The sequence below is a fragment of the Orcinus orca genome, chromosome 16, assembly GCF_937001465.1.
Source record: "Orcinus orca chromosome 16, mOrcOrc1.1, whole genome shotgun sequence".
NCBI lineage: Eukaryota > Metazoa > Chordata > Mammalia > Artiodactyla > Delphinidae > Orcinus > Orcinus orca.
In genome coordinates this window covers 28,402,660-28,429,539 of record NC_064574.1, presented here as the reverse complement: position 1 = coordinate 28,429,539, position 26,880 = coordinate 28,402,660, and the positions used below count along the sequence as shown (strand labels likewise).

Here is a 26,880-nt window from a genome sequence, read left to right as displayed (position 1 = left end):
AAGCTTGCCCTCACCACCCTATTTAAAAGCACAATTCTCACTTTTAATAAAGTTACACATACACTTTCTACTAGACCCAGCAATTCCACTCCCAGGTATTTACCCAAGAGAAATGAAAATATACGTGCACACAAACAGTTGTACATGAATATCCATAGCAGGTTTATTCGTAACAGCCAAAAAGTGGAAACAACCCAGATGACCGTCAATAGGTTGGATGAATAAACAAAACATGGTCATGGGATGCTCAGCGACCAGAAGGAACTAACACACAACAGCGTGGATGAATCGCAAACGCGTTACGCTGAGTGAAAGAAGCCAGATTTCACTTGTGTGAACGCCAGAAAAGACAAATCCCATCCACAGTGGAGGAAGACTGACCAGCAAGTTTCTAGATGGGAAGCGGGGTGGGAGTCGGGGATTAACTGCCAAGGTGCATGTGGGAACTTTACAGGATGGATGGAAATGTCTATAACTTGTCTGGAGTGGTGGATACACACATGTATACAACTGTCAGCTCACCAAACTATATACCTAAAATGGGTCAGTTTTATTGTATATCAATTCTACGCCAGTAAAAATGGAAAAACCCTAGAGCCCCGCCTCCTTTCCCTGCTTCTTCTTCCTCCACAGCACTTCCACTCGCTGGTAGGCATTGCCTTTCCCCACACCGGAGAGCACGAGGTTCTATTTGTTTGGTTCTCTGCTGTTTCTGTAGTGGCTAGAAGAGTATTCGGCACATAGTAGGTGCTTAAAGAGTATTGGGTAGATGGATGAATTCAGTCCCTGAAGGCTCAGAGCTAGTTAATGGGGGTGGCTGTTTCAGTGTCCACGCGCCCACCTGGAGGTTGCGAGACAAACCCCAGCCAGCCAGGCCTGTGGGACTGCGGGAAGTGCCCTCCCTCCACTGGGGGCTGTGTCACCACTCGAGCATTTGGATGACGTCATTCCCAGGGATGTGTCATGCCCACCACCAGGCGGTCCAGCCAGGAACCTGATGCCCATTGGCTGGGGTTTCCTGTGAGTGCCGTGTGTGGGGAAACCAAAATATTACTGTAGAGGGTGGAGCCACAAAACCAGGCCACGCAGAGCCCAGAATGCAGCCGTGGCTGCCCCAAGGGAGATGGGGAGCCAACTGGGCCTGCAGCCTGAGGTTTTCTGTCTGTCTGTTTCAGGTTTCTTGCCGTCTACTTTATGTTACTTTATTTTGAATTTATTTTTATTTTTTCTGCATAGATAATACATTCACATCGTTCAAAATTCAAATGGTACAAAGAGGAAGAAGTGAGTCTCCCTCCCACCCCTGGCTCCAGCCAGCCAGTTCCCCCCAGACAGCCAGTGTATCAGGTTCCCTGTGTGGCTCTCCAGGAGATTGAAGGCCAGTACAAGAGGGTTTGGGCACATATTCTGGTTTCAACAAACGTAGCACGTGGCGCCTGGTCTCACACCTTGCTCTGTTCATGGAACCAAGTACCTTGCCAGTCCACACCAGTGCGTGCAGTGCACCTTCCCAGTGCCGCAATGGGACATTACGTGGCTGGGCTGAGCTGATGTAACCACTTCTCATTGATGGATATATCCAGTTGTTTGCTATTACAAACAATGGCGTAATAAATACCTACAGCCTTTGTATGGGGTACTTTTACACTTAAGTAGTTACTTGCCCACATTTAAACAGCGAGAGAACAACATACTAAATTCTTTTTGAGGGAATTCCCTGGCAGTCCAGTGGTTAGGACTCCGTGCTTCCACTGCTGGGGGCCCAGATTCAATCCCTGGTTGGGGAACTAAGATCCCACAAGCCATGTGGTGCGGCCAAAAACATAAAATAAAATAAATGCTTTTTGAGATCTCGCTTTTCACGAGAACCCAGAAGTTTTGGGCCCACTGAGCCCCCGTTCTCAGGAGTGAGCCTGGGCTGGGACAGGGCCCCACTGCCCCTTAAGCCGGGGCAGGCCCTCTCCATTCACCTGGGCCCCATCCCATTTTGCCAAGAGGCGCACCGAGACCCAGAGAGGGAGTGACACGCCTGCCTGAATAAACGCCACTGGGTCGGTCTCAAGGATCCCAAAAGAGTGAGTGCTGGGGTCCCAGCCCCCTCAAACTCACCTCCCTCCCCACCTCTGCCCTCCTTGGCCACGTGACCTTGAGCACATGGCTTCACCTTTCTAAGACTTCGTTGGAGGATGTGGTAAATGGCACCCATGTCACAATGGCACTCATGCCCAGGAATGAGCTCCCCTGGGAGCACTTTGCTCTGTGCCAGGCACACAGTAGGGGCTTGGGGCCTCATAGATGCTCATAGTTGGTTTGTCTATGTGATTCTTCCAACTGTTTAAATGCTTAAATACTGGCAACTAATTCAATTTTTTAAAACCTGGTCAATGCATATAATGTTAGTCCTACCGGTGTCCAGATCTAAGGGATTTGTCCTATTGGCAGACATTGAGGTGGGGGACAGTGGTAACCCAACAGTCCACCCAGTTAGGATGCAGCAAAGGTGGGATCTCAACCCAGGCATTTTGATTCCACAAGTTGTTAACCTCCAGCCTATCAGAGACTCTGGGAGCTGGTGGTGAAGGGAGGGCACTGGTAGCGAGGTTTAACCGTGATAATGCCACCCTACACACACACACACACACACACACACACAATACAAGACACACACACACAGAGGCAGGCAGGGCAGCGCAGGGCTGTGCCAGGCCTGGGTTCCCCCATAACTGCGCTAGGTCCTGGCTATGTAACCTCCAACGAGGCAGCTGTCCCCTCTGAGGCTTAATGCTCCCACCTGTAAAGCAGTTACCACGCAGAGTGAAATTAGACACAGACCAAGAAGGAGTTTTGCAAGCTGCAAAGGTTGCAGACATGTAGAAGATTAAGGGATTTACCCTGCCAGTGGACACTGAGAAAGGAAGGGGAGGTGCAGAGGGAGGTTGGCGGCATCCAATAGGCCCAGTTTGCCCTTAAGAACCTCCCAAGGCTGCCTGGCCCAGCTGTCAGGTGGCCTGATTCCAGCCCAGTGCCAGGCTGGCAGGCTCCAGACAGAGCCCCCTGGCTCCAGCTGCATGCCACAGTGAGGGTAAGGGGCCAGCCTAGGGGTTGGGCTAGGCTATTTTCATCCCCAGGAAGGCAATGGAGAAGGCCCCAGTTCCCTTCCTCCCTGACAGGCCCTAACCCTCCATAGCCTGGAGTCTTCCTTTCCAAACCCAGAACGAACCTAGAGACCACAAACACCTCACAGCACAGCTGGGGAAACCAAGGAACAGAAAGGTGAATGATTTCTCTAGTTCACTCAGCTGGGGCTTGAAGCCAGAGCTCCTAATTTCTAGGAGTCAGTTCTTTCCAGCATGCCATTCAGTCACTTGTTTTCACTCATTCCTTCACCCAACAGGTGGTTATGAAACACCTCTTGTTCCCCAGGGGAGGGGGACACAGCCTAGACAAAGTAGAGCCCATGCCTCCTGGAGCTGCATTCTAGTGAGAGACACACACAAGAAATATAATGTGGCCTTTGTTTACTGTAAGTATCGGTGGGAGGTGGGGTGAGGGAGTATTTTTCTAGGAAGAAAAATAAACCAGGGTAGGGAACTAGTGGCTGTTGCGTGCTGATGGTTTAGCTGCGGAAAGCAGTGAATGGGTGGGTCAGAGAAGGCCTCTCTGAGGAGGTGACATGTGGGCAGAGACCTGAATGAAGTGAGGGCGTGAGTCATGTGGACACCTAGAGTAGGATAGATGCTGGCAGTGGAAATAGTAAGTACAAAGTCCCTGAGGTAGAAATGTGTCTATTGTGTTTCAGGAACATCAAGGAAGTAGCGGACTGTATCAGAGTAGGTAAAGGGGAAGGGGGAGGAGTCACAGGGATCCTGGTCATGAGGGCCTTGTAGAACACTGTTAGACCTTTGGGGGTTTTTTTCAGGCTGCCTGGCAAGATAGACCCTCCCATTGTTCAAAGGGTCTGATAGCCTCAGACAGTCAGGCCCTTATGCTCCAGGTTCAGCTTCACCTACTCTCTCTGTTCCAATAATCTACTCCTCCCACCACAGGGCCTTTGCACATGCTGGTCCTTCAATCTGTAATCCTTTTCCACTCCTATCCTCTCTTCTCCTGCTTAACTCCTACCTATCCTTCACATCTCAGCTCAGATATCTCAGGTTTCCGAGACCTCCCTGGTCAGGTCAGCAACCTCTCCTTCCTTCAGGACCTAACCTTAGTGATCATAAAATTATTGGGATGATCAACTGGTGTCTGTCCACAACCTAGACTAAGCCTCCCAAGGGCAAGTGTTTTGGTTCATTTTGTTCACTGCAATCTCCCCAGGGCGTGCCAAGGGCTTGGCATGTAGTAGGCCCTAATAAATATGTGTTGCATGAATGAACAAATGAATGGAATAAGCACTTACAAAGACCATCTCATGTCATTCAATTTTATCCAGTTTACAGAGCTCAGAGAGGTGAGGCAACTTGGCGAAGATCAGACAAGTGGCGGCACCAAAAAATCCAGGTTTTTCTGATTCCAAAGGTGGGAACTTTCCCCAGTTCTTTACCCAGCACACATAGGCTGTGATAAATTGAAAACCAGCTGCAAAAATTCCTCCATGCCTGTACTCATGCCCTTTGCAATATGACTAAGAAATGGAATCTATTTCTTTACCCCTTGAATCTGACTTGACCATGTCACTTTGGCCAATGGAACATTAGTAATCATAACTCAAGAAGAGGCTTTAAAAAGCACTGGTGCATTGGAGCTGAACACGAAATCTCAAGATCACCATGGGAATGAGCCCGTGCTAGCCTCCTGGAGGTGAACTGAAGCATCCCAGCAAACAGCCTGCCAACTGCCAGACATGTGAGTGAGGCCCTCCAAGATCACCAAGCCCCAGCTGACTGCAGCTACATCAGTGAGCCTAGGTAAAACCAGAACTGCCCAGCTGATCCCAGACCAGCTTGCCAATTCATAGAATCATAAACTAATAATTTGTTGTTTTAGGCCACTGGGTCTAGGGTGGCCTGTTACACAGCAAGGGCTATCTGATACATATACCTGGTGAACACACACTGTGCAGACAACATCTATGCACATATGCGCATAAATGCACACAGATAACTTTTCATATAAAATCTGTTGGCACCCATACAGACACTCACTAGCCCCTACAAGTCTCACACACACACAGAGCCCTCACCCAACCCCACACACACCTCTATTCAGACCACTCTCCTGGCTGCCAATGTAATGTAATGTCAATGTAAATGCCAATCTGGGAACAGATGGGTTGATACTGCCCAAGCTCTATGTTGCTGGCACTGCCCAGTACAGTTCCAGGGGTGAAGAAGGACCCAGTAGACTTCTGCTGAATGAATCGATGAATAAAGCGAAGGGCACAGGACAAGCCAGAGGTTGGCAGCTGTGAGCAGACAGTGCTGAGGGGTTCCTGTGGGTAAATGGGGAGGCCTGGCAGGGGTGTCACAGCCTCAGTTTTTATTCCTCTTAGAGACCCACGTGAGCAGGGACAGAGAGTGGATGCTCACAGATGCTTATCTTACAAATTGTACTTGTGCTTGAGATTCTAGTTTTTAAATTGGTCCCATTGTTGTTTTTGAAAGGGGGGGTGGGATTGTTAAAAAGCATATGAAGGGTTTCAGGAAGAAAATTGGAACCAATAAAGTATCTTCTATGTGTAACTATGGGGAAATTGAGGATGTCCGAGAATTAAGGATGAGTAAAGAAGAAACTAAGCAAATGAAAAACCAAAGCAGGTAGTAACTCCAGGAAGAACAGAGTTGCACAAAAAGGGAAATGTAACTGTAATATGCAACTTGGCAAGAAACAATATTTATATGGTCACAATATAAATAACATTAATTAATCATTTAATGAAAAATTGTGATAAATGCAGATTTTGAAAGGAAAGGAGGTAGAGAAAAATTGTCTTCCTTGATAATAAAAACTACAAAAAGAAAGAGTTTTGACCACTTACTGGGTGATGTGCCTTATTCTAGGCACTTCACATGTTGAATCCTCATAACAGTCCAATAACTTCAATATTCTTATTACTCTCATTTTACAAATGAGGAAACTGAGGCATCAGGTGGTTAAGTCACTTGCCCAAGGTCATCTGGCCAGTAAGGAGAAGGGCTGGAATTCAAACCCAGACAGTCAGGCTGCAGAAGCCACACTGTGGGAACGTCAGACCTGAAAGTCAATATTTGCCTAAAATAATCAAGAAAATAGCAGGAGGGCTTCCCTGGTGGCGCAGTGGTTGAGAGTCCGCCTGCCGATGCAGGGGACGCGGGTTCGTGCCCCGGTCTGGGAGGATCCCACGTGCCGCGGAGCAGCTGGGCCCGTGAGCCATGGCCGCTGAGCCTGCGCGTCCGGAGCCTGTGCTCCGCAACGGGAGAGGCCACGGCAGTGAGAGGCCACGGCAGTGAGAGGCCCGCGTACCAAAAAAAAAAAAAAAAAAAAGAAAATAGCAGGAAAAGAATGTTACTTAGAAATACAGAGGAAAGTACCAGAAGAAATAGTTTAAAAAGTTGACTGTGGTTGCTTTGGGGAGCAGGGCTGGGAGTGGGAAGTACAGGGCAAGGGAATGTTTTTATTAGGAGTATTTATATAGATCCATCCATGAGTTGGGGACAGGAACTGACGGAAGGAACGTGAGGGAACTTTTCACGGCTCTATATCCTGACTAGGGTTTGGAGTACAGTATGTACTTGTCTAAACTCAGCAAATGGTACCTTTAAGATCTATGCATTTCACTGTATATAAATTTTACTTCCCACTCCCAAGAATAACCATAAACAGATACAGAACTCTAGCTAATGATATGCATGCTGAAGTGCCTTTAAGGGGAAGGGTACTGATGTTTGCAGCCTACTTTGAAAAGCTTCAAAAAATAACAAGTTGTTTTAATGGGTGGATAGATGGATAGATGTCTGATAGAGGAAATACAGCAAAATATTAACAATTGTGCATCTAGTAGGTGATATATCAGTGTTCACTATATAATACTTTCAACTTTGAAATTTTTCTTAATAAAATTTTGGGGGAAATATATGAATATATTTTATGAAAAATAATATTAAATTAAAAAAAAACTGGATGGGGCACTTCTGTCTTGGGCCTGGATGGACCTGCATACTCCCCCTGGACACAGGATGTCAGGCAGGATGGGGGTCTCCTCCCCCTGGTCCCCTTCAGCAACTCATTAACAAAGCCAGAACCATTTCATCAGGGACAGGAACAATGCCCCTTGCTATATCCCATCCTCTGCCAAAAGGATAAACTGAGGTCCGGCAGGTAGGGATGGGTACATTTCCCAGTGGGCCCATCACACCTTCATGACAGAAGTAGCCAGCCAGGTTGCCAGTCTCCCAAGCCCACATGTGTATAATTAGCTGGTGGGAAATAGATCAGGGAGCAGATATCTCATCTCTGCCTAATTAGGGGCTAGGCAGCTGGGGCCAATCTGGCCTGGGGAAGCTGCTATGGCAGCCAGGGGGCCCCAGGGGACAGGGCAGCAGCTGCAGGCCCTCAGAGGGCCTGAAACACAGGGGCTGCCACTCACTGCCCCTCACACTCCAACTGGAGGCAAAACAATAGAGGGCCTGTTTCTGCAGATCCCCGAGGCTGGTAGACCCGTGGGTAAGGGGAGTGGCAGAAGCCCCTAGCCGCTCCCTCCACAGAATCCTGGAGGAGGGGAAGCCCTCCCAGAACGAGGCAGCCTGTCAGAGAAGTCAAGGCTCAATGTGGCACTTTCCCCACTTCTAAGAATCCCTCCCTGCTTTCTTCCAACAGACCCTCGCAATGCTCCTCTCTGCTCCCCCTGGCCCAGCTCCTAGGAACAGCCCTGGTCTTAGGGCAGAAGTCCCTGAGTGTAAATGACTAGTTTCTGCTTAGCTGCCCCTTCCCTCCCCCTAGACTTGGCAGGGCCCATGGCTGTCCTGTCAACCGCTGGGCATCCAGTAGGTGCTCAATAGTGACTAGGAGGAAAGGCCGCCAGAATGGGGAAGAGAGGTGAGGCGTGTGTCGGGAGAATCAAGGAGCCAGAGTGCCGGTGACTGGGGTGTCCAGCAGCCCAGGGTGTGACCCCAGGCTGGAGTGCAGGCCCGCTCTGTGACAGCCCGCAAGCCACTACCCCTCCCTGCTCTAAGACAAGAGGTGACCTTCTCAGGTGACCATGAAGAAGCCACCTTGAGGACTCAGTGACAGGTTTAGTATGAAAGGTCTGAGCCCAGTACTGAAACTTCCTCCAGGAACAAGGGGTCTCCCAGCCCATCACCAACAGTCCTGTGACCCAAACCTCAATTTCTTCACACGTAAAATGCAGCCAACACTCCCACCTTCTTGTGTTTCTGGGGGTCTGGCAGCTCATGGCAAGGGGCAACACTTAGCACCGTATTCTGCCTGGGTTGCCTTGGAGGGAAAGGTCTTTGACACCTCAAAGGACACGACCTCTGCAGAGCTTACCCAGATTATCCCCCCGACCCCATCACTCCTTTAACCTGGGGACCAGAAGGCGCCACTCCTGAGTTGCCAAACTTGCTGGGAGCCTATGGTGGGTCATCCCCCTCCTATGCCTCAGTCTCCCCATCTGTATCATGAGGGGTGAACTCCATTCTCATGAATTTGAACACCATCCTCTTCTATAACCCGATTTCCCCTTGTTTCCCCAAATGGCCCAGGCCCAGCCAAGCCTGGGGACTGGTTGTGGACTGTCAGACAGACAGACAGCTGGGCTGACCTGGATGTTTGTCAACAGCCCAACGGAAATCTCCTCTTTATGCTTAAAATAAAACCTACATCAAACCTGTCACCAGGGCCCCCATTAGAGCTTCCTGTTTCTGAGCGCTGCAGCCCAGGCAGCCTGCGGGAGAGGAAGCACCACCCAGCCCTGCCACCCACCCACGGGAAGAGGGGATACAGAGGCCACCCAGGCTCTCACCCTTTGTGTGCCCGGCCCTGGCTGCTTCACCAGCCAAGGGTGGGGGGCGGGGGTCTCCTAGCAGGTAACTAACCCGGAGGGAGATGGAAAGGAGCCGAGACCTCACAGCCCAGTGCCAGCCACCTCCTTCCCCTTCCCCCAACCCAAACAGGACCATGCCTCCAACTCTCCCACGGAGGCCCAGAGAGGGAGGACTGGCTTTCCCAGGGTCACCTAGAGTTGGAGGCAAGGCCACTCGTTTTTGCTATACACCTCAAGTCCCTCTTCCTCTAAGAACTTCCACTTCCAATCTCCAATCCATGGCCTGTGTGACCTCAAGTTCAGGGCTTGCCCCCTCTGAGCTTCCTGCCCTCTTGGGAACTGGGCTGGGATGGGAAAGGGCAGAATACTTACGGTTGGGGAGGGTCCATGTACCTGTCAGCCTTTCCCAGGCAGGTACCCTTCCTGGTGCAGGGGAAAGTCTCCAGTCCTCTTCTCAGTTCTTTCCTGATCCACTCTGTGGCCAGACCCAGCGTCCTCCACTATGAAGGAGGCCCATCAGCTAGCCTCCCAGAGGGGTTATGAGGGTGCCCTGTGAGGCGAGTCTCAGGCAGAGCCAGCCACTGGCCTCATACCCCCCCGATCCTGGGGTGGGCAATCACTGAGTTTTGAAGGCCCCATCCCAAGACTTCCCCCACCCCTCCTTGTGTACACAGAAGAGTCTGATGACCCAGCCCTTGAAAAACAAGCATTTGTGTTTATTAACCAAGAGGAGGGAAGTCAGAGCAGTGCAGACTCCTACCAGTCCTTTCTGTAGTCTACCCACCTAGGCCCAGGCTGGCAAGCCCCTTGAAAAATGTAGATAGGCCACTCCTTCCTACCCCCACCCCAGGGTGAGTTCCCAGGGAACCAAGGCCCACTGGGTAAGGAAGAGGAAGTCAGTAAAGGACAGAGGCCAAGGAAGGAAGAAAGAAACAGAGCTGCTGGGTAGACAGCTCTGGTGAGATCCCTTGGTCCCTCACTCTCAGTGGGAAGGGCTAAGTGCCCCAAATCCAAACCTACAAGCAGGGGTCCATCCACGTCAAAACCCCACATGTGAGGCGTAGGCGGTAGTCCAAGGTCAAGAGCCAACTCTCTCCGGGTCAGTCCTTGTCAGACGGATGCTGGTCCAGACTCTGAGGCTTTGCCTCTATAGCAAGTTCACATGAGGCAGCAGCTTCTGATCTGCCCCAAGCCAGGGAATGGATGCAGGAGAGGTCAAGGGACCTATGGCTTCTCTAAGATCTGTCCCGTGGCGAATGTCGAGTCCCATGGAGGCCTAGCCCTCAGCTGCTGGAGTCTCCCGCGCTTGTCGCAACCCATACAGCCATTTGATCACCCGGGCGTTGCGCTCTATCACTGACACACCATAGGGGACGCGCTCCCGAGCCAGCTCCTCGATGGTGGCAGAGCTGCGGCGGGAGCAGCCCCCCTCGGAGCTAGCCGGCCCAGCACTGGGCCCAGCCAGGGACACGATGTCTGAGTTGGCCCGGGCTAGGTGGGCCACACCCAATCCCCGTGCCTCCTCCTGGTCCAGGCCGCAGAAGTTAAAAAATCTCTCCAGGTCAGCTGCTGCCCGGGAGAAGCGCTCACTCAGGTCTGACTTGGAGCGTTGCAAACCTGGGGGCCGGGCCGGGCTAGAGGTGGCGGCAGTGCCTGGTGATGGGCAGGGCTGGGCAGGTGACGCCGGCAGGGGAAGGACATCCACTCGGCGGACTGCAGCAATACTGGGTGGTGGGCGTGGGGGGGTGGCTGGGGGAGCCTGGCGGGCCCCCTCTGACCGTCCGGGGGTACGGCTGGCCTCAGCAGGGGACACAGGACTATCACACAAGTTGATGAGGCTGCTCAGGATGTCCAGGTCCAGCTGGGGCCGGCGGCCGGGGCCAGGCAGGACTCGGCGGCAAGGCGTGAGCACCGTGCGGCGAGTTCCAGGGCTGAAGAGTGGTTGTTTGCACAGCAGGGGCTGCACAGGTTCCTGGCGGGTATTGGCCACATGCAGGCTCTTGACATACTTGGCCTTGTCGGCCTCCAGGCGCTCTACAGCACTAGGTTTCCGGGCTCCACAGTCTGCTGGCCGCTGTAGCTGGTAGCCGGGGACCTTGGTCTGTAGGCGGAAAGGTAGGGCGGGGGTGTCTCGGGCTCCCGGAGTCAGCGTGTCCACAGGCATGGCTGTTACATACCCCGAGGGCTTCTGTCTGAGGAGACTGGAGAAATGAGGAGACAGAGATCCAGGCGGAAAGCTGGCAGCTGGACACCGCAACGGCTGCGGCGGAGGAAAGAAAGAAAGGGGCAGAGCACACTCAGACAAAGGCTCAGCAAAGACTGAGAAAAGCTGAAGACGCCTTCCCCATTAAAAGGTAAAGGCCACGCCTCTGATTCACAGAGAGCCAATAAGCAGGCAGAAAGCACCCGCTCACGGGCCTGTGACTCCGCCCACCCCCCTCCTTCCCCGAGGGCCCAGCCCCGCTGAGGCAGAGAGAAAAAAAAGGTGCCAAAGAAGAAAGACACGGGCAGCCTGTGCAGAAAAGATGGGACATGGCACATTTTAAAGGAAGCAAAGGGGATTCCAGGCTGAGTGCTGGGCACCAGCCGGCTCAACTGTGAAGAGTGGGTCTTCTTCACAGTTCCATCTTGCAAATGCGTAAACTGAAGCCCAGGGAGGTGAGCTTGATTAAGCTAATTCAGCAGGTTGGTGGCTCTGCCCCTTGCCTCCAAGCAGGGAGGTGCTTGCGCAGGGGTCTTGGGGTTGAGTGACCAAGAGAAAGGGCTCCAACCCCACACCCCACCTGGAATGCCCACAGGAAGCCTGGTACCACCTCCACCCCACACTCACCCAGGCAGGAAGCTGCCCTGTGCCACCTGCCTAGACATGCCAGGCCCCAGGCATAGCTGCAGAGCTTGTGGAGGAGGAGTGTAGAAAGTCCCCACCCCTGCCCCAATGGAGTCCAGACACCCATTAGCTTCCAGTATGAAATTCCAATGCCAGGCCCACAGCAATCCACGGATGCCTGTCAGGTGGAAACGTCAGCCCTGAGCTATGCTGCTCTGAGAGAAGCTGGAAATGCCCAAGATCACACAGCCCTGCTTAGGAGCAACCAGCAGACTCTGGATCTGCCAGCAGCAGTAGGATGGACACGCATAGGCAGGAGGGCCCACATCTGGATGCACAGGTCTCCACACGATCACCTAAGCATCAGGGCCCAGTACCCCAGACATCAGGCCACCCCTGACCTTTTTTCCAAGGAAGGGCTAGAGCCACAAAGTGCCCCCCGCAGTCCCCTGGAGATGGGCCAGAAGAAAACCCATAGACCAAGTCCTGAACCCTTTCATGTGTAAAATGGGGGAAAGGGACTCTGTCTAGGCGATCCTCAAGAGGACCTGTAGCTCAGGCCGTCTAAACCTGTATTGTCTAATTCAACAGCCACTAGCCACATACGGCTACTCAGCCTTAACTTTAAATTTATAGTAAATACACACAATTCAGTTCCTGAATCACACTAGCCACATTTTAAGGGCTCAATAGTCACATGTGGCCAGTGGTCACTATACTAGACAGCACAGATTAGAGCATTTCCAGCCGTAGCAGAAAGCTATGTTGGACAGCCCCACCTAGACATCCAGAATGCCAGGAGGGAAGAGTCTGGATTGGGGAGGGGAGAGAGGAATCTGTCTTCTAGACATTTGACACCATCCTCTCCTGTAATCTTCCAACAAGTCTGTGATACAGGTCATTGTCACCTCATTTTTACAGATGGAGAAACTGAGACTCAAAGAAGTAACCAACCTAGGTCCCAGAGACAATAAATAAGACACAAATTCATATGAAGCCTGATTCACTTATCTAAAAAAAACGAATAGTTTTACTCATTGTTGCTCACATTCTCCTAAAACAGCTCCATGAAGGGGGTGGGGGTGGGGGGTGTCCGTTTTGTTCACTGTATCTCAGTTTCAAGGTGTTGCTCTTGACACATAATAGGCAGTCAATAAATATTTACTGACCTGAAATACCTATGGGGACCAAATGTAAGCAGGCAGACCAGGGATAAAATAGAGAGGGGCATACCCACCCTACTGTAGGCATATGGGTCCAAGATGGTAGGTATAGGATGTTCTAGGAAGCTGGGAACCCAGAATTGCATGGAAACTCTAGATTCTTAGCATATTTGATAGTAATAATTTTAAAAACAGTGCATGGGCAGGGCAAACAAAACATGCCTGCAAACATATCTGCCCCCCGCCCCAGTCTGGCCCCCAGCCCCCAGTCTGAGATCTCTGCAGCAAAGGCAAGTTGACAATAGAACCTTGGGGGCTGTTGGCCCAGAGCCAGAGCTGCTCCCGAGTTAGAAGGGATGGAGTAGGTGGGAGAGAAAGGCTGCCCCACTCAGGGCCCACCCCCAAGGAGACGTCAGGAGGGAAGGGTCACAGGAAAGGCAGCCTTGCTGAGCCCTGTCACCGTAGCTAGACTCTGCCCTACCCCCGGGCCCCCGCCTCCCAAACCAGTCCAACCCGTTGGTGGCATTGGTTTCCTCCCGGGCACCATCCCGGGAAACAGAAGGAGGAAGGAGGTCAGATGGGCAGGGCTAGGGCAAACGTTCTGCGACACCCCCCCCTCCGCCCCCCACCCGGCTCGGGCCCCCACCCCCTCGGGCCGGACGTGCGGACCCCAGGGGCTCTTCCGGCGGCACCCGGACAGATGCTAGAAGCCAAACCCGGCTTTAGGGCCGCTGGCCGTCTCGCCCGGAGCTGGCCCCCTCGCCCGCTGTGCGCCTTGCGCAAGCAGCTGCGCCTCTTCCACACTTGGTTTCCTTATGTGTGAAATGCTGTTAAAAATACACCTTCCTGATCCTCCAGGTCACCGTGAGGATCGAGCGATAAAAACAAGTCGAGGACTTTCCTCAGCACCTGTTAAAAAGGCGGCGCTGCATGAACTGGGCTCCTTGTTTTTATTATGAATTTGACCCAACTCCTGAGACCGCCCCTCTCGCAGGGGTCTCTAAGCATTCTCCAGAAGCGTCTGCCCGAGCCTAAGCAGCGGACAAAGGAGGCTAATCAGTGAACAAGACTCATTTCACCGGTGGGCAAAGCACGATGTGCGGTGGCTCCTGAAAGTTAAAGCCAGGGTCCCGGTCCCCGCGTGGGACTCGTGTCCTCTCTGAGGCCTCCTCTCATCGCCCAACGCCCTACCCACGGATTTCAAACATTACCCACAAATGACCGCAGAAGCGCCGGTCCCGGGCCCTTCTCATTGGCATCCCCGGGGCATGCAGCCTCACCTTGCTCACTCCCCACCGGCTTCCCTGGCGTCAGCCTCGAGGGGGAGTAGGGGGAGCACGGATCCCTGGTCTGGCTTTTGCCCTTCCCAACTGGGGGCAATCCTGGAGATCCCCAGCGGCGGCATGCTCTGTGATTCTGTCTGCTCGCCTCCCCTCTCTGAGCCCGGGTTGTCCTGGCTCTTAAATGAGGGAGCTGATTGCCGATTCCTACAGCCTCGTCCAGGCCTGAAGGTGAGTCCCTGCCCGGTCCCCGCCTTCCCTGAGGAGGAGGGAGAGGTGCCCAGGCAGCCCCCGACCCCGGCTCCGTGCCCCCGGCTCCGGCCCGCACGTACCTGGCTGCGCCCTTGCCGCCGCTCTGCGCTGCTCCGGCCCGGCCCACCTGGGCTCAGGTAACACGCGTTTGCGCAACTTCCGGCGGCCGGCCCAGGTATTACTCGAAAAGGGAGAACGAAAGCCAGGCGGCGGCCGGGACCCGATCCCAGCCGCCCCCGACCGACCCCAGGAAGTTCTTCCGAGAGCCAGGCCCACCTATCCCACAGCTGCACTGGCCCGCACATCTGGCACACAGAGTCTTAGTGGACAGCTCAGGCAACCGGACCCATCTTGGAGATGGAAAAACTGAGTCCCCCTTCCCACAGCCACAATGACCAGCAGTTAATGTATTAACTTTTCCTGGTGTTAATTAACCCATTTTAATCTTCCCAACAACCCCTACAAGGGGAGCTCTATTATTATCCCCATTTGACTAATGGAAAACTGAGGCTAGGACAGGCTGAGTCAGTTGCCAAAGTCACCCTGGAGAGTCCAACCTGGGCACTTTCCCCCAGATCAAGCCTTAATTAATGCCACTCCTTTCTAGCTGTGTGTCCCCAGGCAGGTTGCTGGACCTCTCTGGCCTTCCATTCTGTCAATAAAGGAAAATCCTACCTTCCAGGCCAGGTCAGTGTGAGTTCTTAGAGCTTGAGAGTGCCTGTAGAAGCTTTGTGCAAGCTGTAAACATTAGTAAGGACAGCAATAATAGAAATAATAACTAGAATTTTTGAGTGCCAGACACTGTACTTATTTAAATCTCTGGACCGCCCTGGGAGGGAGGAACTATTTCATCCCCATTTTACAGATGAGGAGACTGTAGCCCTGCAGGAAGGAACTCCTGGGAGGGAGGTGATTGTCTCTTCTGCCAGCCCAAGCTCTATTATGTCACTTCAGGTGGGACATTTGATTAAGCCAGTTTCCACTGGGATTCTGAGGCCCAGAGAAGTAATTGCGCACTGGGCTCCGACTTGAGCCCCAGGGAGGTCAAAGAGGGCCCACTTCCATGTCCGTGCCTGGTAGGGGCTGCACCAGGGTTGGGGTGGAGGGCATGAGGGGACAGGAAGTGACTCAAGGAACAGCTCTCCTCCACCTGGGAGTGAGTCAGCCCTGAAGCCACTTCCAGCCCCTGGGCCCTGATTTTAGGGGGATAAGGCAGCCTGCTGGGTCCCTGCCTAGCCCTCTACTAAGGCAACAATGGGGAAGCATTAGGGGGAGTGGTTGTGCTCAGTTAGGGTCTAACAGTAGTAAAAGCAAGACAAGAGTGACAATTTTTATTAAATGGGTAAGACCTTTTCCAAGTGCTTTCTTTGTACTTGGCATTTGTTCTAAGCTCTTTATATGTGTTAACACATTTAATCCTCACACCTACACTATAAGGTAGATACTACTATTATGACCATTTTACAGTTGAGAAAACTGAGGCATGGAGAGGTGGGGCCACTTGCCTGAGGTCACAGCTGGTAAATGGCAGAGCCAGAACTTGAACGCAGGCCCGGGTCTGGGGAGCAGGGGTGCGGAGAAGATAGTCCTCAGTGTTGGGCTTTGGCCACTCACCGGGGAACTCCTAAGGAATCTATAGCCTCTCTCTCTGGGCCCCAGAGGGAGAAGCCACCTTAGGAATCACTCCCTGGCTATGGTTCTGGGTCTTGTTTCCTCAGCTATAAAATGAGGGCAATAATGGCAATGTCTTCCCAACAGAAATCAGATGTCATCACAGCTCTGCTTAAACCACCCCAGCCCCAGCCCCCAAGGCTCCCCATCTCCTTAGAATAAAATCCAAACTCTTCACTTGGCCCTCAGGCCCTCCAAGATCCAGTCCCTGCCCTCCTCTCCCCTCATATCCAGCTTTTCCTGCTCCAGCCATAGAGTCCTCCCTGCTGTTCCTGAGCACACCAAGGTCTTTCCTGCTTCAGGGCCTTTGCACCATCCTTTCTCTGCCTGGAACCTCTTCCCTCTTCGCCACTTCAGAGAGGCTTCCCTGACCACCCTGAGGCTCCTGCCAACTCTTTTACCCAGTTTGTTCCCTTCCAAACATTCATCGCACCCTGTCATTTTAGATATTCACTATCACTTGTTTCCTATCTCGCCCATTGGGCTAAGAACTCCATCACACTCTTCCATATTTCCTTCCTCCAGTGACAAAGCACAGGAGGGGATGCCATTGACCAAGGGGCAGGACTAAAACCCTTGGACTTTGAGCCCACCTCAAAGACCAAGGCCCCTCAGCACCAAGCCTCCTCCCAACCCCCAACCCTGACGCAGGCCTTCCCCCACCCGTCCCACTCCTCCTCCAGCCTCCAGGAGCCCCTATTCAAGCTGGGATCCAGACAGCTCTAGCTGAGCCCTGTCCGTCCTCCAAAGCTGCCAGCACACACTGGGTCCACGGCTGGCAATGCCCTTTTCCACGCCAGCGCCCTGGCCACCCCTGTAGCATGGACTCTAGGACCAACCTGAGTGAGTTCAAACCCAGCTCCACCAGTGATTAGCTCTGAAACTTGGGTAAGATACTTAACTTCTCCATGCTTTGGTTTCCCCAGCTGTAAAACAGGATCCCTAACAGTGCCTCCCTCCCAGTGTGAGGCCTGTACATGACAAGCGCCACCAAAACGTGCGCTGGGATAACTATTCAACCAAACAGATGCTCCAATGCCCAGCTCCTGGGTGAGCTCTTCATCAGCCCAGACTGAATGTGGACCCCTTCTCTCAGAGGTTACAAATCTAAGAATGCAGACTCACTTGAGTAGATATTTCTCCAAAAGAAGGTATACAAATGGCCAATAAGTACAAGAAAAGGTGCTCAGCATCACTTATCATTAGGGAAATGCAAATCAAAACCAGAATGAGATACCATATCACACCCATAAGACAGCCATTATCAAACATACAAATGGGGCTTCCCTGGTGGCGCAGTGGTTGAGAGTCCGCCTGCCGATGCAGGGGACACGGGTTCGCGCCCCGGTCCGGGAGGATCCCACATGCCGCCAAGAGGCTGGGCCCGTGAGCCATGGCTGCGGAGCCTGCGCGTCCGGAGCCAGGCCCGCGTACCGCAAAAAAAAAAAAAAAAAAAAAAAAACAGAAAATAACAAGTGTTGATGAGGATGAGGAGAAATTAGAAACCTTGTGCACTGTTGGGAATATAAAATGGCACAGCCACTGTGGAAACAGTGTGGCGGTTAGGCAAAATTTTTTAATATAATTACTATAGGATCCAGCAATTCTACTTCTGGGTATATGCCCCAAAGAACTGAAAGGAGGGACTTGAACAGATATTTGTACACCAGTGTTCATAGTAGCATTATTCACAATGGTCAAAAGGTGGAAACAACCCAAGTGTCCACTGACAGATAAACAGATAAACAAACATGGATGAAACTTAAAGTCATTATGCTAAGTGAAATAAGCCAGTCACAAAAGAACAAATACTGTGTGATTCCACTTACATGATGTACCTCGCGTGGTCAAATTCATAGAGGCAGAAAGTAGAAAGGTGATTGCCAGGGGCTCGAGGGAGAAGAGAATGAGGAATTACTACTGTTCAATGGGTATGGAGTTTCCATTAGTGATGATTGCACAACAATGTGAATGAACTTCATGCCACTAGACTGTACACTTAAAAATGGTTAAAATGGTAAATTGTATTTTATATACATTAAAAAAAAAAAAGAAAAAAAAGAGGGTACACAGTCTAGAGCCAGACTCCCTGGATTCCAATTCCAGCTCTAGGTGCAAGTTATTAAACATCTCTTGTGCTCAGTTTCCCTTCATAAGGAGGAAATAACGGCAGTAATAACCACCATACATCATAGAATTGAGAGAATTAAAGGAGTTCATACTTGTAAAGTACTTAGCACACGGTAAGGGCTCAAGAGGTGTCGGGGATTTCTATTTTTTGCTAAGGGGGCAGGAGGTGTGGTTTCTGATGTTTTTCATTTTCATGACATTGTGCTCTCCCACCTCACCCCTCCCTTCCACCTGCTTCTCATTCTATTCAGCAGGAGCTCGGCCCAGACTTGGGCAGAGACAGGGAGGCCCTCTCCTGCCCCAGAGGGATTCAGGAAGGCTCCTGGCAGCAGAGACAGACAGCCAGTAGGACAACCCAGCTCGATTTCAGCCCAGCTGTCAGGGTCAGAGACACCCAGCTGGGCATCCTCCAGGGCCACACCAGACCCCACACTATTTCTAGAATTTTCCCAGATGCTCGTGCCCTGGCTTGCCTGGAGTCAGCCTTGCCCAGGTCAACCTTGCACAGACCTTAGGAAGGGAGAGGCAAACAGGCTGTGCGAGGGGTGTGGGTGCAGCCACCTAAGGCAGGGATCTACTGTTTGGCCCACGACCTCACACCTCCACCAACTCAATCCGCTGGGCCTCAGGTTTGCACCTGAGCTTGCAAAATGAGGACAAAGGGACTTGCAGTGGAGACTAAGAGAGATACCACATGCAAAGCCTTAGGGAAGGGCCTGGCACACAGGATAAGGTAGGGGAGGTGCCGTTGGGACAGACCCACAACCTAGCCCACTTCCTGGCCCAGATTGCCCCCTGCCTGGGCCTGAGCTCACCATCATGGCTTCTTTTCTCGGCCCAGGGAAGTGAAGAAACTAGCCCAAAGTCACGAGCAAGTTAATGACAGATCACAGACAGGGCAGTGGTCTCATGATTAGATAAATAATCTAAAATACATACATATATATTTTTTTCAACCATGATACATGTGCATGGCTCAAAGTTCAAAAGCTATAAAGGGAATGAAGTTTAAAAAAAAAAAAAACTCCCTCCATTCCTATCCCCAGCCACCCAGTTCCCCTCCCTGCAGGAATCGTTGTGATCAAACAGTTGTATGTCCTTCCACGGAGATTTTAGGCACATGCAAGCAATAATGGACATATATTCTTTCTATTTTTTATGCATACGGCAACATGCTCTGTGCACTGTTTTCGTCTTGCTCTTTCACTGAATAATATATGTTGTTCTTAATACGTGTTATTAACATATATTATGTTATTAATAAACTTAATATATGTTGTGCTACATCAGTACATAAGTACATAAAGAGCCCATCAGTCCCTACCGATGGCCACTGAGCGTGTGTATCTAGTCTCTATTACAAACCACACTGCAGCCTCACTGTGCCTACGTCATTCTGCCTAGAAGTGGGACAGCTAGGTCAGGGGGATGCATGTGTAATTGTGACAGAGATGGGGGACTGTGCTCCATGGAGGCCATACCAGTTGGTCTCCCACCAGCAGAACACAGAGCAAACGATCAATGTTAGCTTTAGTCATTTGATTACTGGGGCTTTGGGTACCCCTCAATTTTGCACTGGAGGCAACTACCTCACTTGCCTCACCCTAGCCCCTCCCTGTATCACATTCCAGTCAGGGAAGATAATAAACTCGCTAATAAGTGAAATTATACGACATCAGATGGGGTAAATGCTACTGAGAAAAACAAAATAGACAAGGCGGAGGGCAGGGCATATGAAGGCAGTAAATATCTGTTGAAAGAATGAAGAAAAGACTTGTTTCCTTTCTGATCTCCCAGAGCTCGTCTACCCAAAGCCAGGAGACGGCTTTGGAGGAGAGAGGGTAAGTAACTCCCCTTGAAGAGATTCAAGACTCCCAGATGCTACAATTCTGAGTGTCTAGAATTCTAAGATGGAAGCCAGATAGACTGGGAACCAGCCCCAGAGTTGCCAAGTCTGACCATGTGACTTTGAGCAAGGGGCTTAACTTCTTAGAACCTCAGTTTCCCCACCTACAAAATGAAAACAACAATAGCAAACTGTGGGTGGGGGCTCCCCAGGAAGCAAGGCCTGGTGTAGGTCAGATGCTCTACCAGGAGGGGTCCCGGGCCCACCCCCAACTCCGAAGTCTCTGGTGACTACTGTCTTCTGTTGAGGGTGTGCCTCTACCCTTTCCCCCAACCTGGGGTAGATTCCCAAGAGTCCTACAGCCAAAGGTCCAAGAGTCCAGGGCCAAACCATCAGCTGCTCACCTGGCACCTAGCTCAGAAATGTCAGTCCTGCCCGATCCCCCCAGCTCTTCTTTCTGAGAGGGAGAGCACTGTAATTCAGAGCCCCGTAAGCGGAAGGATCCCAAGTGAGCCCTAAATCCACCCGCTGGCTTTCCGGGGAAGTGAAGACAGATGCCCTGCAGGAGACCCCAGGACACTGTGGCGAAGAGGCAGCCGGGAGGGGATGCTGCCTGAGCTCTACTGGCCATGTTCCGGTTGATCAGAGGCTAAGAAAGTGACCACCGGTTACCCGTCTGGGTTTCTCAAGGTAAATCTAGATCTACCTAGACTAGAGGCTGAGAGATGGAGCAGAAGGACCTGAATCGGCTTCTCTGCCAGACTTCGCCTGAGCAGGACACTTGCCTTCCTGAGCCTCAGCGTTCTCATCTGTGAAATGGGGTACCACAACCTCTCCGCTGGTACCACTCAGGGAGGACGCGCACCGCAGGCGCCCGGTGAATGGAGACCCCCTAGTCCCGGGCTCGCGCCCCGGACCACCCGTGCCCTCACCTGGAGCCCACGCTAGGCGAGTCCGGCTCCTCCAGAGCGGGTCTTGAGGAGGCTGACAGCTCGGACCCAGGCGGGGAATGGCCGCACCCAACGCGGCTCGGGAGGCCTCAGCCCCACGTGAGGACCCGCGGGGCCTCTTCGGAGCTGTCCTCCTTAACTGAGATAAGCCGGGGGACCTGACTGTCCCAAGGCCCCCAACAGAGCGAAGGTCCTGGGGCGCAGGGGAAGGGGAAGTGAGCGCGCCGCCCCACTCCCACCCCCGACACCGGAATGGTTTGCCCTGGAAATCCTGATTGGTTTCTCTCTTCCGTTCGAACGCCGCGCGGCCCGCGTTGCCAGGCGACCGCTTAGCTTCGGCAGGGCGAGGAAGTACCCCGGCTCCGCAGCCCCTCCCGGCCGCTCACCTCCCCCGTGGCCTCAGGTTCTTCCGGCAGCCTTTTCAGTTCAGGCACCTAATTCTTTTCCTTGCTCACCCGGGACTTTCTCTTGGTCCCCAGCTGGTTCCTAGTCCCGACTTAAGCTAACGCGCTGTGTGAGGCAGTGCAAGCCCATTTCCCTCTCTGTTCCCCTCACTGCACAATGATGAGTGGTTTAGCGTTAAGATGTGCATGCCCAGCAGTCCCGAAATTTACTAAGGAAATAACCAAAGATGTGAGCAAAGATTAATATAGTCCAGCGTTATTTATCATAGCAAAATAATGGAAATAAATTCAGTGCTCAGTGAAAGGAGATTGGTTATATAAATCCATCCTGCAGAAGAACTGAGTTTTTTACATACCAGTTAGCTTTGCATGACAAAACTCTTGTCAGTGCTCATGGCATAACCCTCTGAGATAGGTACCTTTAATTATCCCCACTTTCTGATGAGGAATATTATGCAGTCATTAAAAATGATGCGGTTAAAATACACTTAAAGGGCTTCGCTGGTGGCACAGCGGTTGAGAGTCCACCTGCCGATGCAGGGGACACGGGTTCATGCCCCGGTCCGGGAAGATCCCACATGCCACGGAGCGGCCGGGCCCGTGAGCCATGGCCGCTGAGCCTGCGCGTCCAGAGCCTGTGCTCCACAACGGGAGAGGCCACAGCAGTGAGAGGCCCGCGTACCGCAAAATACATATATATATATATATATATATATATATATATATACACTTAAAGTATGGGGAAAACACTAAGAAAGTATTAAATTTTTTAAAAGTATGTTTCAAATAACTATGTACAACATAAATATGCATTAAATACATAATGGTAATATCACAATGTGATATTACCATTGTATAAATGTGTATTACCATTGTATAAATGTATTATACAATGTATAATGTATTATACAATTATACAATGTATTATGTATTATACAATTATACAATGTATTATGTATTATACAATGTATTGTATAATATTATACAATACATTGTAATTATACAATGTATTATACAATGTATAATGTATTATACAATTATACAATGTATTATGTATTATACAATTATACAATGTATTATGTATTATACAATTATACAATGTATTGTATAATATTATACAATACATTGTAATTATACAATGTATTATACACTGTATAATGTATTATACAATTATACAATGTATAAATGCATTATAAATAACAGCAGTTAATTTCTTCTTTCTGCTTGTATGAATTTTCCAAGTTTCCAATAGTTAAACCAGTCAAGAGAAAAAAAAAATACATGTTTTTAAAGAGGATTAGAAAAATTAACTCTAACACCCCTTTCAGATGAGCAAAAGTTTTAGGTGTGAGTCACTGTTTGGGTGTAGGGCATTGCTCAGTTTGGACTCAGCCTCTTTCAATCCCAGATGGTGTTTTTCATTCTCTGATTGAATTGTCAGTGACTGAGCACTGACTGTGAACATGCCTTGGACAGGTGGGGGAGGAGGCCTAATAATAAACCAATAGCTAGCAATGACTGCATGTTCCGGCATGGGCACCAACTAACCATATCAGAACAGATACTATCATAAACAGGGAGTCTGTGAGGACCAGCTAAATATCAAACCTAGCACTAACTATGCCATCTGCTAGATTGTGCTCAAATGTACCCACATTTTCTCATTTGCCTTCATTACTGTCTGAGGAGAGAGATTCTATTAATATGCCTATTTTATAGATGAGAAGACTAAGGTCTGTCTGGATCCAGCAGGAGTCCTCTCAGCCATTCTGTTATATTACCGTGTAACTGCAGTTTGACAGTTGCAGTGAGGAGAGGGTCTGTGATCCTAAAAGACAGAGAGAAAACTGAGTAGGAGCAGGTCCAGACTTTGTACTTCCTGGGGCTTAAACAATTTAGGGAGTGTTATTTAAGAAAAGGACTACAAAATTACAGATATAAAATTAGGTAATAAAGTGGTGATTTGGTTATAAAGATAAAAGAAACCTCAACAAATGACAAATTCTACAAAGTCCAGAAAAATAACATTATTTTTGTGAATTACCTGTTTGACATACCTCCATAAAACTTTCCATAAACAAGCTTCCGGTTCCATGTATACATTCCAAACTTCTCCTCTACTACCTCATCCTGGTGGTATTGGGCACTGTAGGACCATCCATGTATATGGAGCTACGACCTCTGACTCTGCACTTTCATGTCACAGTGCCAGGTGAGTCAGCTCAGTGTGCCAGGTAGGGGTATTCCTGGAAGCCATTCCTCTACTAGGGCAGTTGGCAATAATTATCTACTCACAAAAGTGACTGGAAACAACATAAATAAAACCACTAACCCCAAATTAAATGTCAAGGTCCTCTTAGCCAGATCCCCAAAATGCTCACACTCACTCCAACATCAGCTGACACAAGGGGAAGTCGGAATGGAAGGAGATGGTGGTATAAACAGAATGAGGTTAAATTACCTCACTTTGGAAAATTTTAAAAAGCATATGACCATATGAACACATTGCTAGAGTGCCTCTCAGACCTCGGCTTCCCTGTCATTAAAACAGGAATGACAACAATGGTGTCATGGTCTAATTTTTCTCTGAAAGGTATAGTTTTAATCAGGAGCTGGGAGATATTTGAGATGCCTGGATAAAGGCCCTGCTGACCCTTGCATCTTCAAAGCTTGCCTCTGCCCTGTATGCCCTGGAGCTTAAAACAAACAACACCAAAACCCTGAGCCTCATTCCCAGATTAAGAAAGTGAGGCAAACGGAGGGCAGAAGGAACTTCCCCCGGATTCCAAATTAGGCCACACAAAGAGAGATTATTTGGACACACTCAGATTCCAGGACGCTGAGCATCTTCACGTGCCAACAACATACTGGTAACAACCTCTATTTCAAGGATTTGTTAAGCACCTGGTGCCAATTTAGAGCCATTGAAAGCGTCCCTGTCCTTCCCCTTCCCCACTGTGTGGGGTGGGGAGGGAGAGCCCATAAGAATAAGAAGGTGCACAAACTATCATTAACAGTCCCCAGTTCACAGGGAGCTGGAGGATCCTTATGCCTTATCTTTCTTTTTTTGCGGTACGCGGGCCTCTCACTGCTGTGGCCTCTCCCCTTGCGGAGCACAGGCTCCGGACGCGCAGGCTCAGCGGCCATGGCTCACGGGCCCGGCCGCTCCGCGGCACGTGGGATCTTCCCGGACCGGGGCACGAACCCGTGTCCCCTGCATCGGCAGGCGGACTCTCAACCACTGCGCCACCAGGGAAGCCCCCTTATGCCTTATCTTGACCCAGCAACAGTAACATCTCGCCCTGTACACAGGCCTGTGGCTGCTTTGTTGCCTCCTCCAGCAACCAGACCTTGGCAGTGTTTTCTTTTTTTTTTTTTAATTGGGGATAGTTGCTTTACAATGTTGTTAGTTTCTGCTGTACAGCGAAGTGAAGCAGCTATATGTATACATATATTCCTTCTTTTTTGGTTTTCCTCCCCATTTAGGTCACCACAGAGCACTGAGTAGAGTTCCCTGTGCTATACAGCAGGTTCTCATTAGTTATCTATTTTATGCATATTAGTGTATATATGTCAATCCCAATCTCCCAATCTCATTCCACGCCCCCTTTTGCCCCCTTGGTGTCCATATGTTTGTTCTCTATATCTGTGTCTCTATTTCTGCCTTGCAAACAGGCAAATGGCAAATCTGTACCATTTTTCTAGATTTCACATATATGTGTTAATATACAATATTTGTTTTTCTTTTTCTGCCTTACTTCACTGTGTATGACAGTCTCTAGGTCCATCCACGTCTCTATAAATGACCCAATTTCATTCCTTTTTATGGCTGAGTAATATTCCATTGTATATATGTACCCCATCTTCTTTATCCATTCATCTGTTGATGGACATTTATGTTGCCTCCATGATCTGCCTATTGTAAATAGTGCTGCAATGAACATTGGGGTGCGTGTGTCTTTCTGAATTATGGTTTTCTCAGGGTGTATGCTTGGCAGTGTTTTCTTCACTCAGCTTGAAACCAAGATGAAATCAGCCTCAGATGTCAATTCCCTATCTTCTGTGCACCCCATGGCTGTATTTTGTTTTGTTTCATTTAATTCAAAGGGTGTTCTCTTCATACACATTTCCTTGTATCTGAATTCCTCTGGAAGGACTCACCAGAAACTGGTCCTAGTGGTGGCTACTGGGCTGACTGGGGAATAGGGGAAAGAGAAAAGCTTTTTAGAAAGTATTTTTTAAACCTTTTGGATTTTGTACCTTATAAACATATTATCTATTTAAAAAAATAAACAACACTTTTAAGGATATTCTATGAGAGAACAGAATAAGGTAGTGAATTAAAAGAAAACTCAGCCCAAATATGTCCCTCCCAACACGGCAGCTGAGAGAGTCAATTGAGATGTTCTTTCTGGAAGGCAAGAGTCGCTTTTCTCAAATAATTTTGAGAAATTTTGTGCTGTGTCAATAGTCCTGTATTCTGATCTAGCAACTGTTTCTAAAAAGAAACTGACCCTAACCAAATAACGAAAGAGATTCAGAAAGATTTAACAACAATAATATTTACTATAGCATTGCTATTAATGCCCCTCCCCCCAAAAAAATAACCTAATTTTCTGGCCACAGGGCAATGCATGGTGAATGGGACTGGAACAGAATACCATACAGCCATTCAAAATGATGTTTTTGAAGAATATTAAGTGATATGGAAAGATTTTTAAAATATTCTCTCAATTAATTTATTTGTTCCAGAAATATTTTTGAGCACCTACTATGTAGATGCAAGCACTTCTTTCTAAGCCTAAGTTTCCTCACCTGGAAAACAGGTGTTAACCATGCCTACCTCCCAGGTTTATCAGAGGCATGATACCCTGACTGACCCTTTACACCCTATGGCTGTCGTTTCTGCTACTGTTCTTATGAGGTTGTTTGATAGTACAAGCTCTTGAGGCAGCGTGTCCCCAGGCATCATCACTCCCTGCCCAAACCCTCCAAGGGCTCCCCAAAAAGCTTTGAATACGGGGGCCTTTGGAAGCTGATCCCTGTCAACCCCATGTCCTACCACCTTCCCCCTCAGCCCATCTTGCTCCAGCCACTGACCCTCCTGTTGTTTCTCAAATACACCAAGCACCCTCCTGCCTCAGGGCCTTTGCACATGCTGTTCCCACTGCCTGGGCATCTCTTCCCCAAGACACAGCTGCCTCCTCACCTCCTCCCTCATGTCCTTCCAGTCTGCTCAGTGTCATCCTCCCAGGGGAAACCCTCATCCTCCCCCAACCCCATCATTCACATTTCTTTTCATAGCTCTCCAACCTCCTGACATTCAGTGTGTTCCTGTGTCTGGATCTCCTCTACCAACTGTGAGCTCCCAGAAGGCAGGGTCCACACTTCT

At 50.1% G+C, this 26,880-nt stretch overlaps 2 protein-coding genes across 4 annotated transcripts in view; one reads left to right on the top strand and one right to left on the bottom strand.

Annotated features, from left to right (window-relative positions):
- Window positions 1-9,660: 9,660 nt before the first annotated feature.
- Window positions 9,661-21,264, bottom strand: FAM110A (family with sequence similarity 110 member A). 3 transcript variants are annotated; one of them, XM_004272668.2, is made up of 2 exons: window positions 21,067-21,264; window positions 9,661-11,225 (listed from the first exon to the last, which is right to left on the bottom strand). In XM_004272668.2, exon 2 carries the CDS (start codon window positions 11,127-11,129, stop codon window positions 10,242-10,244), a length of 888 nt encoding a protein of 295 aa, XP_004272716.1. In that variant the 5' UTR covers window positions 11,130-11,225; window positions 21,067-21,264; the 3' UTR covers window positions 9,661-10,241. The 3 variants fall into 3 exon arrangements, with proteins under 3 accessions (XP_004272716.1, XP_012389593.3, XP_033289310.1); XM_012534139.3 differs by lacking the exon at window positions 21,067-21,264 and adding an exon at window positions 14,568-14,657; XM_033433419.2 differs by lacking the exon at window positions 21,067-21,264 and adding an exon at window positions 14,236-14,376.
- The window catches only part of SLC52A3 (solute carrier family 52 member 3), a 43,664-nt gene continuing 31,117 nt past the window's right edge, over window positions 14,334-26,880 (top strand). Inside the window, exon 1 of the mRNA XM_049698815.1 lies at window positions 14,334-14,466. The gene's annotated coding sequence lies outside the window, so the exon portion shown is untranslated. The remainder of the gene's footprint in view (window positions 14,467-26,880) is intronic.

Coding starts and splice junctions, on each gene's coding strand:
- FAM110A (XM_004272668.2), bottom strand. CDS start 11,129: ATGCCTGTGGACACGCTGACTCCGGGAGCCCGAGACACCCCCGCCCTA.